The sequence below is a fragment of the Balaenoptera acutorostrata genome, chromosome 2, assembly GCF_949987535.1.
Source record: "Balaenoptera acutorostrata chromosome 2, mBalAcu1.1, whole genome shotgun sequence".
Taxonomy (NCBI): domain Eukaryota; kingdom Metazoa; phylum Chordata; class Mammalia; order Artiodactyla; family Balaenopteridae; genus Balaenoptera; species Balaenoptera acutorostrata.
This window is the reverse complement of record NC_080065.1, coordinates 119,901,185-119,920,813: the sequence shown is the minus strand read 5'-3', so window position 1 is coordinate 119,920,813 and position 19,629 is coordinate 119,901,185. Positions and strand designations below refer to the sequence as shown.

The 19,629-nt window shown below is 41.3% G+C and overlaps 1 protein-coding gene across 1 annotated transcript; it reads left to right on the top strand.

Annotated features, from left to right (window-relative positions):
- The first annotated feature begins 3,208 nt into the window (after nucleotides 1-3,208).
- Nucleotides 3,209-15,849, top strand: C2H5orf15 (chromosome 2 C5orf15 homolog). The gene is made up of 3 exons (XM_057541329.1): nucleotides 3,209-3,387; nucleotides 12,301-12,827; nucleotides 14,352-15,849. Exons 1-3 carry the CDS (start codon nucleotides 3,249-3,251, stop codon nucleotides 14,481-14,483), a joined length of 798 nt encoding a protein of 265 aa, XP_057397312.1. The 5' UTR covers nucleotides 3,209-3,248; the 3' UTR covers nucleotides 14,484-15,849.
- Nucleotides 15,850-19,629: the final 3,780 nt, after the last annotated feature.

The following is a 19,629-nucleotide window of genomic DNA, read 5'->3' as shown; positions in this document are numbered from 1 at the left end:
TCCTTCTTTTGTTGTCTTTATTACTAGAAGTGTAAACAAACAGGGCATATGTTTGGTCTTGTTCTTTGGCCCCTTGGTGTGGCTGTGTGTGTGTGTGTGTGTGTGTGTGTGATATTTTTAGTTTTCTATTGCTGCATAACAAATTACCACAGATTTAGTGACTTAAAACAACACTTAATTATTTCACAGGTCTGTCGGTCTGAAGTCCAAGCACCGGGTGCCTGGGCTCTCTTAAGTTTCTCACGGTGCTGAAATTAGGATGTCAGCTGGACTGTGTTCTCATCTGAAGTTTGGGGTCCTCTTCCAGGCTCATATGGTTGTGGCAGAATTCACTTACTTTTAGTTGTAAGATAGTGGTTTCTGTTTCCTTGCTGGCCATCAGCTAGGGGCCACTTTCAGCAAATAGAGGCCACCTGCATTCCTTGCCATGTGGTGTCCTCCATCTTCAGAGCTGGAACAGAAAAATTTCACTGTCAAATCCTTCCCTACTTCAAGTCCTCCAGAAGAGCCCGAACACCTTTATAATTTTAAAAAAATTTGTTTTTAAAATTAAGCTATAATTGGCCTATAGCATTATATTAGTTTCAGGTGTACAACATAATGATTTGATGTTTGTATATATTGTGAAATGATCACCACAATAAGCCCAGTTAACATCCATCACTGTACAGAATTGTTTTTTTCTTGGGATAAGAACTTTTAAGATCTACTCTCTTTGCAACTTTCAAATATATAACACAGTACAATTAATTATGGTCACCATGCTGTACATTACATCCCCATAACTTATTTATTTTATAAGCATTCCAGTCCTTTTAAGGGCTCACCTGATTAGGTCAGGTCCACTGAGGATAATCTCCCACTAAGTCAACTGTCCACACATCGTAACCGAATCACAGGAGTGATATTCCATCATATTCACAGATTCCTCCCACACTCAAGGGCAGGGGATCATATAAAGGCATGGGTCATTGGATATGGTTTCAGAATTCTGCCATATATAAAAAAATAACGGATTTCAAACGTTTACGAAGTATCAATAGAATAGTAACAACTGCATATACATTATCCAGCTTCATCAAATGTAGACATTTTTTTCTATTCAATGATAAATATTTTTAGGCAGAATTCCTTTTTATGGATGTTTGGAAGTGACAATTCCCAACAGGTATCAGATTTACTTATAGCATTTTGTATAACTGGTCACCCCAAACCTGCTGGCCTCAGTATTTGTTATACTGTCTTCATCAGGTTCATAAGGACCCACAGCTATTTCAAAGTTCACTTTATTAAATGTGTCCAGAGATTTTGGTGCATAATGGTTGTTGGGTACATCCAGTCAGAAGCCAGGTGCAGTATTGGTATTTTGAAATGTACAAAGGGCCCTCTGAGGGAATATTTTCCTCCCATTTACATATTTTCTGGTTGTTGCATGTAGCATGTCAGAGTATTGTGCAAAATGCCTTGAGTTCATGATATCTCACTAGTAAGAGAATTGAAATAATCTGGTATGGGGCCAAAGGAACAAAGTGGACAAAGAAGAGAGGATTGAAGGTGTGTTTATTACAGGAAAAAGGCCTGACTAAGTCTGAATCTCCCAACATGCAGAAGCTAGAACTGAGAGGCTTATTCGTTAAACTGAGTGATGGTTTCTGTACTCACAGAGGGAAAGCTCCAGGGGAACTTGGGAGGACTTTGTACCCTGGCTACCCTGGAAGTTTTGCAATAAGTGCACCATTCAGTCTATCTGGGCTTGTGGTGGGCTTAAGGAAATGAGTAGATGAATGACCTCTTAGTTTTCTTAACAACACAGAGTTTGTGTGTTTTTGAGCGGTCACTAGCGCCAGATAAAATGTTAAGGGAAACCAGATTCAGGAGAACACAGGCTTTTCTCTCTTCAGAGGCAGCTCAACTGTCTCTGGGGGATAGCAGCGATCCTCTGAGGAAATCATGGAGACCAGAGTGGTGAAGCTGTGGGGTAAAATAAATGTCTTGCTTCATGCCATGCTGATTTTCCTGCAAATCAATCAAATGTAATTTTACGAGCTGAAGCCTATAGACATTAAGAAAACATTCACGGGCTCGCGCCCGTCTCTGGAGCTCATTTAAGCGGCCCTCTTTAAAAAAAAAAAAGAAAACATTCAGGAACACACAGACCAAAGCATTGTGGCTAGGGCCCTAAGGGAACTTCCTGGAAGTTTCTAAATTTGCATTTTCATATTCTGGGGGGTTTAAGTTAACAAAATTTAAAAGAAGCTTATTGTAGGAAATGTGGAAGCTGTTTGCACACCTCCTTCCTAGCCCACTTCCCTGCTTTTCCTTCATAATACCTTTACCATTGTATATAGTATGTATTTTACACTATAGTCTCCCTCACAGAAAAATAAATTCCACAAAGGTGGGGAGTTTGTTTTGTTCAGTGCTGTATATTGAAATATGGAGAGGTACTAAGTATTTGTTGAAGTAATAAATGATTACGGGGAAATGTTAAAAATAGAACACTTACCTAAAATTCCACCACCCACTCAACATTTATTTCCTTTGCCTTTTTTTTGTTTATTTATTTTTGGTTGCATTGGGTCTTTGTTGCTGCACGCGGGCTTTCTCTAATTGCGGCGAGCAGGGGCTACTCTGTTGTGGTGCTCAGGCTTCTCATTGCGGTGGCTTCTCTTGTGGAGCACCGGCTCCCTGCGCGTGGGCTTCAGTATTTGTGGCTCATGGGCTCTAGAACGCGGGCTCTAGAACGCAGGCTCAGTAGCTGTGGCACAGGGGTTTAGTTGCTTCGCGGCATGTGGGATTTTCCCGGACCAGGGCTCGAAACTGTGTACCCTACATTGGCAGGCGGATTCTTAACCACTACGCCACCAGGGAAGCCCTCCTTTGCCTTTGGGAGGGGGAGGGCAGTTACTTCTCTTTTCGGATCAGTCTATTACACAGCTGGATATTCCTTCTAAAAATGTTCTAAAAGTTATTAGCTGTATAGTAGCCCATCACGTGGGAAGAAGGGGCTCGTTGTGACTCTCTTCACACCTTACACAATACATCCTTAGTTTGCAGCCGAGTTTCTCGTACTTCCCTTTGCCCCAACTCCCGCTATCCCTCTCGCTCATTCCCGCTCCCAGAACCCCACTCCAGGCTGTCACGTCATCACGTTGGGACGTAAACGCCTACGGCCGCGATGCCATACGCAGCGTCTGACGTCATGACGTAGAGCCTAGCAACCGCGCAGGCTCGCAGCCGACACCGTTATGGCCGCCGCCGCCCTGAGGAGGATGAGGGGAGCCCAGCAAGCGAAACTGCGGCCCAGGCCGGCCATCCAGGTCCCCGGAGGGCTGGCGCTGCTGCTGGTCCTGGCGCTTCTGCTCGCGTCCGCCACCATGTCCAGTGGTAAATGGGGCGCGGCGGTAGGGAGGTCGCGGGAAGACCGGGAGAGCCCGGGCGCGGAACGCCAAGACGGGCCCGGCCAGGGAACGGGCGCTTCCGAGTGTCCGGAGCAGGTGGCGATGTCTAGAGGGGCAGGGTCTCTACAGCCCCGACGAGGGAGAGTAGGCTGTCTGAAGGGGGTCTGTGGAGGTGGGGTCTCCAAGAGGCCTGAGAAGTGGGGTTGAGAGCTGCAGGGACCCAGGCAGCGAGCGTGTAGATGGGCGGGGAGGGAGGAGTGGTGGTGGTGTCTAGAGAGTCTTGTAGAATGGGTTGCCACAGAGAATGGCGGTGATGCGGTCTCCAAGATTCCTTGGAGGTGTCGATTACAAACAAAAACAAAAACGCACAACTGTAAGAACTGTGAGTTTATTCAGTGTCTTACTGAAGGCTGTAGCGGGGGGAGCCAGTTTCTCAGTTCTGAGAAATTGTTCGAAGAGGTGAGGCAGGAGCCAGGTTAATGCATGAATTTTTTGCTGGGAAAAAAACATTTAGTCAAACATCAAAAGATTACTGCTCATCATAAAGAACAGACATCTGAAGTTCATAATTTTAGTACTTTGTATGGGAAGACGCAAGATCCTGGGGTTATTGAAATTCTTCCTTAGGTATGCATCTTACTTGTCTAGGACCCGTGTATCCAAAACAGAATACTTAATCCTGTTTTTCTCCATCCTGAGTTCCCCTCAGATCCACTGTAGGTGGGCAACTGCAGTGGCTAATAGCTTGACTCTTATAGAACTGGAATGGCATGCAACGTTTTTTTTCCTTTTTTTTCTTTACAGAGATGGGAGTTAGGAGGGTCTAGAAGAGAGCACAGAGGGGACAGGTGCTGAGGAGACAGCCGAGAGTAGGAGGTGTGGTGTCTAGAGAGAGTCCCAAGGTCAGGTGCGGGTGCCCAGGGGTCTAGCTGGGCCAAGGGAAGGCGGGGCCTTTCCAGACCGGGTGAGATCAGCGGTAAAGACGAAGGTGGGTAGGGGCACTGACCGGACCGAGCCGATGGAATAATTTGGAGAGCGAAAGTGAAAGGAAAAGAGCTGTCTTTGAGTATTGGTGCATCTGTGAGGACTGGGAGGTTCTGGGGCTTGGTAAAGAGCCAGAATGCTGGGGCGTTGGACTCCTGAGGGGCTTGGGAGGAGAAGAGGAGTTCTGGGACAAGGGAGATTCTTTGTAAACATGGTCCCCCCCTGCTTAATTTTAATGGATCTGTAGGATTTAAGTATTTATTTATTTTTTATTGAGGTATAATTGACATATTAGTTTCAGGTGTACAGCGTAATGATTTGATGTTTGCATAGACTGTGATCACACATAAGTCTAGTTACCATCCATCACCACACATAGTTAACATTTTTTTCTTATAATGAGAACTTGTCAGATTTACTCTCTTAGCAACTTTCAGATATGCAGTACAGTATTACTAACTATAGTCACCGTGCTGTACATTGCATCCCCATGACTTATTTTATAAGTGGAAGTTTGTACCTTTTGATTGCCTTCACCTCCACCCTGCCCCTGTTCCCTCCAACCACCATTCTGTTCTCTGTATTTATGAGTTTAGCTTTTTTATTTGTTTTTATTTGTTTTGTTTTGGTTTTTAGATTCCACATGTAAATGAAACCATATATCTATCTTTCTCTGACTGACGTATTTCACGTAGCATAATGCCCTCAAGATCCATCCATGTTGTTGCAAATGGCAAGATTCCATTCTCTTTTGTGGCTGAATGATAATCCACTGTGTATGTGTACCACAACTTCTTTATCCATTCATTGATCCATGGGCGCTTAGGTTGTTTCCATATCTTGGCTATTGTAAATAGTGCTGCACGATTAAGTATTCCTTTTCTTAGAAATGTTACATTGTGAATCAAGGTATTGAAGGCTTTATTGAGAAAAGAGGAAACCTGTAGACCAGGACCTGAGACTTAGGGGGAACAAATCCACTAGTAAGAATTTATAATGATTAAGCAGTATCTTGTTTAGTAGTCCCTTTTTTATTTCAGGCCAAGACACGATCCTGCTTTTTCTGCCTAAATCTTGTTTGAGTTCAGATGAAAAACAGTATGAATGGGATAGTGTTCATTTATTTGCCAACAGGGGCTGTCTAGCCATACATTCCTGTACTACAGTGCTGCAGTTACTTACTTGGGTTTCCCCAGCAGCTGTGAGGGCAGGGCACCTGGACCACCCTCCCAGAAGTGTTTGTAAGTCTGTGGGAAAGGACTGTGGCCCATTTTCCCAAGGCCCTTTCATCGTTAGTAAAATATAATGAGGATTTCTCTGGTTGATGCAGATACTCCTGTTCCTAAAGTACTTAAGTAGCATGGTTGTTTTGGTCATTTAATCGTCTAAGAAAAAACTGACATTTAAGCATTTATATTTCTTGCTGGAGTGCTTAAGATATACAGTTTGGGGAATATGTAGCTGGTAACTGTAGTTTCAAAAACAACTTTTTCTCTTAAGAGATGGTTGAAAATTTTCTGATGTGTGGGTAAGCGAGGGTGAGTGTGGAGTATTAAGGTGTCCTCTTGTCTTTTTTTATTTGTTAGGGCCCCATAAACATTGCTCCAACTATACTGGGACATTTCAGGGAATGGTTTTCTTTTATTAAGTTTTTGTATATATCAATTTTAAAATCAGATTATTCCCTACTGAAAATAACTTAAATGAAAACTAACGTGTATGCTTTTAATAGGGAAGCAGCTCCATTGTAGTACAGTGTAGCATGTGTAAAGCTTTGGGTAATATAAATGTTCTTTGTATGTGTGCCTTATGGTAAAGTGATTTCAAAGTAATTACCTTTGTAATAAGAAAATTAAAGTCTAGCTAGACTATATTGCATTCCAAACTTCAAGTAAGCATAGGAAGTTAGAAAGTTTCCATATCAGATTTATTTAAACTTGTTCCATATTAGGTTTCTTAAAATTTCAGTGCTTGGGTGTATTCTTGGCAATCTGTAAGACTTTTTACAGATGTTTTTGTTTTGATAAAGTTTAAAAAAATTAATGTAAGTGTTAATTTGGATCACTGGATGCTCACCGTATGACCTAGACCATGCCATTTCAAAAGTGCCTACTTTCTACATTGACCATCATATTGCTCCTAGATGTTGCCTAAATTTATTTAATGTGTAATGTATTTAATTTTTAAGGCATTATTTCCCAGAATTTCAGTGTGTGAATGAATTCTCAGGGTCTTCTGCATTCTTGTTTGAGAAATATTGATATAGTTTATTTTAAGGCAGTTTTTAAAAAGGTACCAGTAGGAGAGAATTAAATTAAAAAATTTTAATTTTTAAAGTGTTAAGTTTTAACTAGAGAGGTAATATCAAATAGGAAAGGGTAGAAATGGAACATACATCAATATTTAGAAGTCTAAAGTTATATATATATATATATATATATATATATATATATATAACTCAAACAATTAAATCCATAAAGTCAGAGTTATCACTTTGTTCTGAATACTCTTTATAGCTGACTGGATCAACCTCTTTCATTTGAAGGAGTGGCAGTCCAGGAGGTTGATCTAATTTACATCAAATGTTTCAGATGAAGTCCTAGTTTGTTTTCTTGTATATAACATCCACGTGTTTGTTTTTTTTTTTTTTTTTGCTGCGTTTCACGGCATGTGGTATCTTAGTTCCCCAACTAGGGACCAACTTGACCTCTGCAGTGGAAGCGCCGAGTCTTAACCACTGACCACTAGGGAAGTCCCAACTTCCACATTTTTACTCCTTGAACAGTATTTATTAACTCTGCTCCTACTTGGTGCTAGGTATTGGAGTTACAACAACAAATAGGGTAATGTTGGAGATATCCTTAGAAGAGTGGTGGGGTTTTACCTGGCTGAGAACTATGAGAAAGGCTTTTCAGAGGGTGTAGTAGGTGCAAAAACGCTACTTGGGAAGCAGTGTAGGATTTGTGGTGAGAGTTGAGCATTTTCAATAAATATTTATTGAATGCTTGCTATCTGTTAAGTAGGCAGTGGGGATAGAATAGTTAGGAAGATTAGTAGGAGATAACAGCATTGAGATAATGGGGACCAGATCATATAGGATCTTATAGGCTATTATAAAGACTTTGAATTTCACTCTTGAGAGAAATGGAGAGCTACTAGATGGTTTTAAGCAGAGGAGTAACGTCATCTAAGTTAAGTTTTTACAGGATGACTCTGGCTGTTATGTTGAGAGTGGACACTAGGGGTTAAGGTAGAAGCAGACAGATCATTTAGAAGACTACCATAATAATCCAGGTGAGATTGTGGTGGCTTCGGCTAGGCAGTAGCAATGGAGGGGTGAAAACTCTTCAAATTCTGCATATATTTTGAAGGCAGAGAAACAGATTGGATGTGGGGTGTTAAAATAATGACTCCAAGGCTTTTGGCTTGAGTAACAGAAAAATGGAGTTGCCATTAACTGAGAGGGAGACTATAGATAGAACAAGTTTTTGTTTTTGTTTGTTTGTTTTTTTGTTTTTGGAGTGGGTAGTAAAAATGCATTTCTTTAACCTTTTCATTCTGAAATAATCGTAGATTCACTTGCAGTTGTAAGAAATAAAAGACAGAAATTCTGTGTACCCTTCACCCAGTTTTTCCCAGTGATAACATCCTGCAGAACTGTAGTACAAAATCACAACCAGGATACTGATATCGATACAATCAAGATACAGAGAATTTCCATCACCATAAGGATCTTTCCTGTTGCTCTTTTATAGTCACCATCACTTTCTTCCTATCCCTACTCCCTCCTGAAATCCTGGCAACCACTAATCTTTTTTATTTCTATAATATTATCATTTTGTGAATGTGATATATGGGATCATATGCTATGTAACTTTTTGGGATTGGCTTTTTTCACCTAGCATAATTCTCGGGAGATTCTTCTAAGTTGTTTCATTTGTCTATAGTTTGTTCCTTTTAATTGCTGAGTAATATTCCATGGTATGGATGTACTACACTTTGTTTAACCATTCATCCATTGAAGGACATCTGGGTTGTTTCCAGTTTTTGGCTATTATGAATAAGGCTGCTATAAACATTTATGAACAGAATTTTATGTGAACATAAGTTTTCATTTTTCTGGGATAAATGCCCAGGACTGTAACTGCTGGGTCATATGGTAGTTGCACATTTAGTTTTTTAAGAAACTGCCAAGCTGTTTTCTGGAATGGTCGTCCTATTTTACATTACCAGCAGCAACATATGAGTGATCTTGTTTCTCTGCATCCTTGCCAACATTTGGCATTGTCATTATTTTTTATTTTAGCCATTCTGATAGGTGTGCAGTGATATCTCATTGAGGTTTTTTTAAAAAAATTAATTAATTAATTAATTTTTGGCTGTGTTGGGTCTTCGTTGCTGTGTGCAGGCTTTCTCTAGTTGGGGTGAGCGGGGGCTACTCTTCGTTGAGGTGCATGGGCTTCTCATTGTCATGGCTTCTCTTGTTGCGGAGCACAGGCTGTAGGTGCACAGGCTTCAGTAGTTGTGGGACGTGGGCTCAGTAGTTGTGGCTCACGGGCTCTAGAGCACAGGCTCAGTAGTTGTGGCACACGGGCTTAGTTGCTCCGCGGCATGTGGGATCTTCCCGGGCCAGGGCTCGAACCCGTCTCCCCTGCATTGGCAGGTGGATTCTTAACCACTGTGCCACCAGGGAAGCCCTCTCATTGAGGTTTTAATTTGCATTTCCCTAATGGTTAACATCTTTTCATGTGCTTATTTGCCATCTGTATATTCTTTTTGGTGAAATGTCTCTTTATGTCTTTTGCCCATGTTCTAATTGGATTGTTTGCTTTTTCACTTTATGTATTCTAGATACTAGGCCTTTGTTGGGTATGTGGCTTACAAATATTTCTCCCACTTTGTAGCTTGTCTTTTCATCCTCACAGGAAGGTCTTTCACTGAAAAAAGTTTTAAAATTTTGATGGAATTGGGCTTCCCTGGTGGCGCAGTGGTTAAGAATCTGCTTGCAAATGCAGGGGACACGGGTTCGAGCCCTGGTCTGGGAAGACCCCACATGCCACGGAGCAACTAAGCCCGTGCGCCACAACTACTGAGCCTGTGCTCTAGAGCCCGCGAGCCACAACTACTGAGCCTGCGTGCCACAACTACGGAAGCCTGTGTGTCTAGAGCCCGTGCTCCACAACAAGAGAGACCACCGCAATGAGAAGCCTGCATACTGCAACGAAGAGTAGCCCCCACTTGCCGCAACTAGAGAAAGCCCATGCGCAGCAACGAAGACCCAACGCAGCCAAAAATAAATAAATAAATTAAAAAAAATTTTTGATGGAATTCAATTTATGAATTTTTCCTTTTATGTATTTTTGGTATCAGGTCAAAGAATTTGTTGCCTAGTCCTAGATTCTGAAGATTTTGTCCTAAGTCTTTTTAAAAAAATCTGTGTAGTTTTACATTTAAATTTGTGATACATTTTTAGTTAATTTTTGTAAAAGGTGTGAGACTTAGGCTGAGGTTCGTTTAGCTTGTTAATATGGTGGATTACATTGATTTTTGAGTATTGAGCCAGTCTTGCATCCCTGGAATAAACCTTAGTGATCATGGAGTATCATTCTTTTCATATATTGCTGATTTCTTTGTTGTTGTTGTTGTTTTTTTTTTTTTGGCTGCACTGCGTGGCTTGTGGGATCTCAGTTACCTGTCCACGGATTGAACTTGGGCCATGGCAGCGAAAACCCGGGATCCTAACCACTAGGCCACCAGGGAACTTTATATTAAAGTTGATTTCTTTTTTAAAAAAATTTATTCATTTATTTATTTTCGGCTGCGTTGGGTCTTTGTTGTTGCACGCGGGCTTTCTCCAGTTGCGGTGAGCGGGGCTACTCTTTGTTGTGGTGCGCGGGCTTCTCATTGTGGTGGCTTCTCTTGTTGCGGAGCACGGGCTCTAGGTGCGCGGGCTCAGTAGTTGTGGCGCACGGGCTTAGTTGCTCCGCGGCATGTGGGGTCTTCCCGGGCCAGGGCTCCAACCCATGTCCCCTGCATTGGTAGGTGGATTCTTAACCACTGCGCCACCAGGGAAGTCCTAAAGTTGATTTCTATTTGCTAATATTTTGTTAAGGATTTTTGCATTTCTGTTCATGAAAGATATCAGTCTGTAATTTTCTTATTCTGTAGTGGCTTTGGTTTTGGTATCAGGATAATAATATTAGCTTCATAAAATGAATTGTGAAGTGTTCCCTCCTCTGCAAGTCTCTGGAAGAGATTGTGTAGAATTGGTGTTAATTCTTCATTAAACATTTGGTAGAATTCTCCAGTGAAACCATCTAGGCCAGGAGATTTGATTTTGGGGAGTTTTAAAATTAAAAATTCAGTTTCCTTAATAGTTAAAGGGCTATTCAAATTATGTATTTTGTATGGGGTAAATTGTGGTACTTCGTGTTGTCAAGACTCTGGTCTTAAACTTTCTCTTTTAGTTGGCTTTTTATGACATTGCTCTGGCAGGGGAGGTGGGGATTGGTGCACATTACTGGCAGGTAGAGCTAGAAATCTAGGGTCTCCACTTGATCTGTGTTGACACCTGAAGGGTGGTGGTGGTCCTGTTAGTTCTGGGCAGGGGTGGGAGTTTTGGCTCCCCTCATGGTCTGCACTGAAATATTGTTGGGGGTGGCCTCATTACTGCTAGACCATGGTTAAAGTCTTGACTGTTCACTAGGCCTCCTCTGACATCATCCTATTGTGGAGGGGAAAGGGCACCTCTTTACAGCTTGGTGAGGGTGGAAATCTAGGCTCCCCACTCGGTCTCTGCTGGTGTAGGTGTGAGTGGAGCCACAGTTTTTTCTGTGTTGTTTGCTTGGAGTAGAGCAGTCACTGTCTAGAAGTTTTCTTTCTTGCTAGGCTGCCTCTCTCCTGATCTCCTGGCAAGAGAGAGCAGGCTTTTTGGGTGGCCCTTTTTGTCCATACCCCTGGTGTTTCCAGGTTGCTGGGCTCTTCAGCTCAAGTCTGGAATACGTCAGGTAAAAAGAAAATCCAGAAAAGTCACCACTGGGTTGTTTCTCATGTCCTGAGGTCTCTAAACACTCTGCCTTATTCTTTCCACCTTTCAGAGTCGTCTTATGTTATTTTATATGTAATATGCAGGGTTTTAATTTGTTTTTAGTGGGCAGAATAGGGAAAAATACATCTACTCCATCTTCCTGGAAGTCAAAGTCAGAATTCATTTTGAACATGTTAATTTGAATGACAGACGTCTAAGAGGAGATGTCAGGGAGGCAGTTGGACTTATGAGCCTAGAGTTCTGGTAGTACATGGAAGTTCTCTTCTGATGGCTTCATTTTTCTCAGAGAAGTTAGGAAGTGATGTTAGCCTTTAAAAATGAGGACAACAGAGAAGGTGTTAGAAGTTTGAGGACAGAGGAAAATGTGAATGGTCTACTAAGGGAGTAGAAGGGTGAACGGACTAGGAAAATACAGTATAATTGCTGACAGCATTACGTGTATATCTCAGTTTTGGGCATTGAATTTAAAATGAAATAAAAAAATGAAAAAATGAAAAAATTAAAAAGAAATAAATTGAAATAAAAAATGAAATATTCATCAGATAACAATTGCCTTGCCAGATGGTAACAACTTAAGCAGCATAAGAGACCTACTGCATTACATAGCCTGCCACTGTAAGAAAAAGAAAAGAAAGAATAGAGAGGGGTTTGACTTTAGGTCACAGTGGCAAAGTTCACACAGAGCTTGTACCCTCTGTTTTCATTTCACAGAGGTTTGACTTCAGTACCCAGACTCTACCCCAACCCCAGAACAGAAAGACAGGTGGCTGATCCTAGCTTAGTGAAAAATTTAGGTATATGTGCTTCTAGCTTGGTGGAGATAAATTTGAAGATTTCAGTTTAATGTTCTCTATTTACTTATTTTAGCTCTATCACAGGCTGATTCGCTGAGCCAGACTGTACTCAAGACAAATGTTTCTTCTCCAAATATGAATGCTTTAACAAATGAAAACCAAACCAAACCTTCTATTTCCCAAATCAGCACCACTCTCCCTCCCACAACTAGTACAGAAAAAAGTGGAGTGGCATCTCTGTCCCCTCATCCCTCGCCTACTACTTCTCTGTCCCAAGAGGAAGCTGATAACAATGAAGATCCTAGCATAGAGGAGGAGGATCTTCTCACACTGAATAGTTCTCCGTCCACTGCCAAAGACACTCTGGACAATGGAGATTATGGAGAACCAGACTACGACTGGACCACCAGCCCCCGGGACGATGAGTCCAATGAGGCCTTGGAAGAAAACAGGAGCTATATGGAAATTGAACAGTCAGTGAGACCTTTTAAGACCCCACCCTCAAATATAGAAGAAGAAGATAGCCATTTCTTTTTCCATCTTATTATTTTTGCTTTTTGTATTGCTGTTGTTTATATTACATATCACAACAAAAGGAAGGTAAGTTTGGGATTTTTCACCCCCTCTAGTTGCCCTCTATCATCTCAGTCATATTTCTTCTTAATACTTTTGCTGATTCAGAGTTTTTTCTTTTTTGGTCAGGTTTCAATTGATGGTAAAATATCAAGATGTCTCATGTCAGTTTATAAATCTGTGGTGTATTTTAACAAATGAAAGACAGAATGCTTTACTACATGTGCTTCTAAAAAAAGAAGCCAAAATATTTTTATAGAGCAAAACCAAAGCCCAGTGATTTTTTTAAAAAAAGGTTTTGTATCTTAACTTAGCATTGCTACTTCATTGGGAGTACTTGTGGAGAGAGATTGTTAATTTAGGACTTCTAATTTATTAAGCACTGAACTTAATGATATTTTGATAACTTTTTCCCCTGGTTGTTAAAGTATTACATGTCTTTTTTAGGGACACAGAAAAGTGTAGAAAAGAAAATATAAGCTACTACCCAAAGCTGAGCATTATTAATATTTTGGTATATTTCTGGTCTGTAAATATGTGTATAGTTCAGACATATATGTGTATGTTAATTTTTAAATGAATTTGATTATTTCATATAGAGTTTTGTATCTTGCCTTTTACCTAACAAATCATGAGCATTTTTCATATCATTAATAATCTTTAAAAACATGATTTAATAGCTACATAATTTATTTGGCTATTTTCCTGCTGAGTATTTAGATAGTTTTCAATTTTTGGTTCAGAAATAATATTGTGATGAACACTGCTGTACTGGAATTGGTGTGTTGGACTACATGAGGCAGAGGAGGCATAAATAGGACTGGATGGATAATTTAGTGTGAGGGTTCATCTGGGCACTGTGTAGTCCCAGAGCTAAATAGTTAAGCTTTTTAAACATTTAAAGGGAGATCGAGCACAATGCCCTTTTTAATACTTATTGGCCAGGAAATCTCAGTCTTGACTTTGTTGTACCTTGCTTTGTCATTCCTGGCAGCCACCTTCCCCTTTGGGACCTTTTTCTCACTTGCGAAATGATAGAACTGGACCAGAGAATTTCACAATGCCTTCCAGCTTTGAGAATCAGTGATTCTAATATTTTGCTTGTTGTTTTGACTTAGAAAACAAGCAAACAAACCCTTTGGTTATTTGTGGTTTAGTGGTCTATCACTAGCTCTGTAAATATTTGTAGATGGACAAAATTTTGAATGCCAGTGATATTTTATTCCAGTGTTTAGTGTTGGACCATCTCTATTATAAATACCTAAGGGACTTGTTAAACAGGTAGGTTCCTGGACTCCACTGCAATCTGCTAACTCATCTCTGAAGAGAGAGGCCAGGAATCAGTCTTTAATAGGCATTCCTATGTACATTAAAATTTAAAAAGCACTGTCTCACCTTGTTTACAAGATGGAAAACAAAGTAGCCCTTTTGTTGACATTTTACTTTTGTATTTGGGAACCTAGGAGAGAGATACTTCACTTGTTATAAAAAACTTTTAGCATGTTCTCTATTTTCTTTTTTGCATATCTGATTTATTTTGCTTTATTCCAGATTTTCCTTCTGGTTCAAAGCAGGAAATGGCGTGATGGTCTTTGTTCCAAAACAGTGGAATATCATCGTCTAGACCAGAATGTTAATGAGGCAATGCCTTCTCTGAAGATTACCAATGATTATATATTTTAAAGCACTGTGATTTGCGTTTGCTTATTACGTAATTTTATTTGCTTGACTTTTTATATGATATTGTGCAGATGTTCACCATTGGCAGTTAGTACTTAAATGAGAGGTGGGCCTCTCTTTATTTTGCCTTGGTGCTTTGGAAGTTAAGTATCATGAACAAGGAGTATATAATTTTTTTATCTACATTTTTAGAGTTGAATTCAATCAGGTGTCCAAAATGTGGAGCTAAGCATTACCTGTTTTTATTGTTTTAGATTTCTTTATTGTGCTTTTTCTGGAAGTGTTAGTAATGCTACTTTTAAAAGATCCCAAACTTACAATTAAATTCTAACACATCTGATACTGCTGACTCAGATTCTCTTTCTGCCATCCAAATACTGTTTCTTAAGCACACATTTCTTTGTGCTGTCAAACTGTATCTATGTATGTAAGGATGTATGTAATAATGCTTTATATATAAGTAACATTTTTTTCTTCCAGGAAAATTGCTTTGGATATTTTTGGATAACTTATACATAATTTATTATTGCTCATTCTGACCACAATTTTAAGTAACACATTAATAAATTTGTCTAGAAATTCTGGCAGTAGAGACTCTGCAGTTTGCAGTGGACATAAATAAAATGTTATAGAGAGCATTTTTTGGTTTGAATTACTGAATTAAATTTAGAGGTAGAAATTGTCATAAAATTTTAAATACGTGAATAATTGCTTTTACTTAGCAGCTGATTGTAGTATGGGTTTCTCCAAGCTTTCAAGCTAGGGGCAGAGTTTAAAATTATACCATATTTGTTCACTTGTTTATTTTTTTATAGTAAGTTTGAATAAATTTTAGGGGCCATGTCACTTAAATAATATTGTATCTAAGTCTTTCAAATTAAAATTATACCTGAATGAAGTTGTTTGTATACATGAAGGATATATGTGTACGCTGACTCTTTCTCCCCCTGTATTTGTTTTGTTTTCTTGTTCTTTTTTAATAGAAACTGGAAATTATTTACTGTATTTAATTTTAGCCTGTCTTTCTATCATAAGGAGTTGATCAATATGTAAATATGTGATTTGAAACCTGGTTGACTTCTTACAAGTGTCACGACAACTTTTTAGAAAACATAACCCCTAATATATGTTAAACACCACTCACAAAGCCCGGATGAGCCAGTGGGCATGCGGTTTGTGTAGAGATGGAAGAGGCAGGGCAGTCCATTGTTGCTCTCGGGTGGACAATTTACTGTCATAATAAGGAAGGGAAGCAGAGTGGAAATACACCTGAACTGATTTATTGCAGTAATTTTTTTCATATCTGAAATTGTATTATTTAATATTTTGAATAAGATTTTAAAAAATAAATGGCAAAGATATAAATCCATGATTTTATAATGTGTTTCATTTTAATGATGGCATGGGGTCCTTCATTTGGGTGGTGATAGATGGGTAGTGCTGTGTCTGGGAGGAAGGTAAGCTGATTAGCTTGCTTTTATTCCTTTTAGCAATAGGACTGTGCTTCTATGAATTCCACGTACATTTCTAGATCTTACTTTAGGTCTAGTTTACTGTTATGTACTGAAGTTTATTGAAAACTGTAGCAAAGTAGGATTGCAAAGAAAAGTAAAGCAGCTAAATCAATGTGCACTTCTAGCATCCTAGCTTCCCTGTTGTCTCCCTGTTGAAGCCCCCCGATCCTGGAGGATCATCCCCCTTAGTGGATCTGGTGTTCTTGGGTGCTTCCTGATGGCACAGTCTTTGCTACCCATGTCCCAGTGCTGCAATCAAGTAGCCTCTGACTTTTGGAGCATCAGACTGTACGTTGATTTAAAATGCTGCCAGTGTCTTACAGAGGCACCCAAGCCACTGGTCTATAAATGTGTATATAATTCACACATATGTGTATGTTAACAATTTTTAAATGAATTTGACCTCTATAGCGTTTTGTATCTTGCTTTTTACCTAACAGATCCTATCATTAATATTCTTTAAAAACATTTAATAGCTACATAATTTATTTAGCTATTTTCCTCTTGAATGTTTAGATGGTTTCCAATTTTTGGTTCAGAAATAATATTGTGGTGAACATTTCTGTACTGGAATTGGTTTGTTGGGTTAAATGAGGCAAAGGCGTAAACAGGATTGAATGGCGCAGATAAGACCCACATTTGAGTCTTACAGCACTAATATATCCTACTTACATGTGGTATTGTCTGTTGCCTTCTTTCAGTGTCGGTTTCTGGAGAGGCCAGGAGCACTGCACCAAATGTTGGTACTAACGGCAAAATAGAAAACACTTTAGTTTCTGTTTCTGTATCTTATCTGAAAAAGAATGTGTTGAAAGTTGTGAGGCAGACAGAAACAGACATTTAGAATTTGGGCAGGCAAGCATGTCTTGACTGGGGTTTTGATTTTAGATGTGAACTCAAGAGGGTGAGTGCAAGCTCTTTAGTAGAATGTGTGCAGGAGGCGGCCCTCGCTATGGTTTGCTCCACAGAGTGTGAGCTTGAGAACTGAGACTGGCCCTTACTCATCTCTAGCCCCTTACTCAGCACTGCCTGACACCTGCTAGGCCCCTTGAAATCATTCGATGACATACTTGCGAAATTAGATGAGGAGAAAACAGGCCCTGCACTGGCTCATGTAGTTGGCATACAGTCTAATACTACTAAAATCTGGGACCTAGCACTGCAGGCAGTGGGGGAGAACCAAGATGTAGTGTGTGAGCTTTATCTGAATATCCACATTGCTACATGAGGCTAAAGCCCACGTTAATTGTGTGAGATATCACCTCTTCATTCAAATCCCAGGTTCTGATCAAAGCAGCTGCTGCCTATGAAGGTGAAGGCATGGAGAAGGTTACTGCAGGCACAGCTGCTAAAGTGTTCTGGTTCTCTCTCTTTACCTCTCTGGCTGACTTTGCCTTTTGTATTTCGCCTTTTGCCCTCTCTCAGTCCTATCTGGTGGTGCAACAGTTTGCCTTCTTTTCAGCAGTAAGCTGAAAACGGTGTGGGAACTTCCCAGCAGAAATTCAAGAGGTTAAAAATATCTTGTGAGGGCCAGACGTCTTCCAAGGGAGCTGAAAATGGGGCTGTCCTGAGGTTTGAGGTCAGTCTGTAGCTAGATTCTGTTCACCTGTCGTTTTACTTACTTGACATTTACTTACTTGAGGGGAAGTTGCTAGGATAGATTGTGGAAATGGAGCTGGGGCCATTTCCGACTCCCCTCTCAAGAGCCCTGTGTGGTGGTGACCTGCTGTCTAGGCTGCTGAAGTGACTCCAGGGAGCCTGAATTTGGACCCATAAGCAGCAGCTTTTACCCCAGCTTTTATCCACCTCTCTTCCAGCTCCCTCCTAAGGAGTCCCAGACCCCTCTGCCACTATTGATGAGGTTTCAGATTTAAAAGCCCTTGCTTCTTAGGAAGCCTTTCTCTACCTAACACACTAATATTTCTGCTCTGAAACCCTATGGATCTTTCTCTCAAAACCCCAAAACTCCCTCATTTCTCTGCTGGGAAACCTAGAGATGCCGTGTTCTGGGAATCCTTTACTTCCTGCATGCCCTTCTAATAAGGCCCTTTGTGCTTCTCTCCCAGGCTACCCTTCAGAATGTGGATTGGACAGCACTCCCGAGACCCTTCCAAAGGAGGCAGTGCCTTGCAGTGGGTTAGAGCTCTGGTGGGCCCTGTGTCAGACAGTTCTGGGTTGGATTCCCACCCTAGGCCTGACCTCTAGACTCAGAGTCCCTCACATGCCATTTTGCAGCCTCTAGGGAGAGGCCAAACACATTTCCTGATCCCCTGGGAGTGAGGAAGGGTCCGGGATCTCCAGGGCTAACTTGAACGTCCCTGGGCTTTGCTGAGGCTAAGGACGTCCTGGCCCACATCGCACCTACCTGCTCTTCTAGGAAGCCAGATCTGGGGAGAAATGGAGGGGAAGGAGGAGTGTGGGATGAGGTCAAGGCTGGATGACTTTGGTCTGAGCTCTGTGTTTGCATTAGCCTCCTACCTTATAAAATGGGCAACTGGTTAGCTTCCGGGTTTGTCAGGAAGAAAAAATGGATTTATGTTTGTGAAAGGACTTTGTGTACGGGGAGGAGTTTCCAACATATCACTGACGACAGAAGAGCCAGCTTGAGCCTTGGGCCCACCAAGGAGTGAGAGCCCGAAGGAGCTGCTAGAAGCTGCCCACAGTCCTGGGACTGACTGCCCAGCTCCCCCGGGGCTCCCTGGAACCATGCAGCTTGTCAGAGCTGGGCTTATACCCTGTCATCCAGGCTTGTACAGCCTGCTAGGGAACAGATGGGGCTTCCTTGGAGCCTTCCAACCCCATTCCCTCTTCCCATCCTCATCCTTTCCCTGAAGCAAGGCCAAAGGGTCATTCCCATTATGTCCTGGGCTGTTCCCAAGAACTTTGTCTAAAGGCAGTGAGACCCAAGACCCCAGGGAGGGTTGCTTTTAGGCTCCTCAGTGTGCCTGAGCTAAGGGAGCCTGCAGCTCTGCCGGGGCTGAGGGTTGGGAGGTGTGCAAGGACGGAGGCAGGGCTTGGGAGCCGAGGTTCACCCTCAGGTGTCTACCTTCTGCCATTACCACAGCATCGCACTGAAAGCCAAACACCTGGGCTCCTTTCACTCCGGCTCTGTGCTGTGAGCTGGGGGTGCCAGTAGGTTAAGGCAGACACTGTCTCTGTCCCCATGGTGCCCTCTGTCAGGCAGAGAAGAAAAGGAATTAAGCAGTCACAGTGAAGTGTGATGAACGTTATACGCCAAATACCAGATTGCACCTTTTTTTAAAAAAAATTTTTGACCACGCTGCTTGGCTTGTGGGATATTAGTTCCCTGACCGGGGATTGAACCCCGGCCCATGGCAGTGAAAGCACAGAGTCCCAACTACTGGACTGCCAGGGAATTCCCTCACCTTTGTTTCTTCATGGTCAAGGTAATTTAGACTTATTACAATAGCAGCTAACAGTGAGGGCTTCCCATGGATCAGCTACTCACTCTTCCGTGTGTGTACACTGGCCAAATAAGGTAGTTACTATTATTATCCCCATTTCACAGATAAGGAAACAAGCACACAAGCGACTTGCCTGATGTCATAGAGCTGATAAGAGAGAGCTGGAGTTTGAATTAAGGTAAGGTCTGACTCCAGACTCCCTGTTTTTTT

Coding starts and splice junctions, on each gene's coding strand:
- C2H5orf15 (XM_057541329.1), top strand. CDS start 3,249: ATGGCCGCCGCCGCCCTGAGGAGGATGAGGGGAGCCCAGCAAGCGAAA. Junction 3,388..12,300: donor GTCCGCCACCATGTCCAGTG/GTAAATGGGGCG, acceptor TACTTATTTTAG/CTCTATCACAGGCTGATTCG. Junction 12,828..14,351: donor CATATCACAACAAAAGGAAG/GTAAGTTTGGGA, acceptor GCTTTATTCCAG/ATTTTCCTTCTGGTTCAAAG.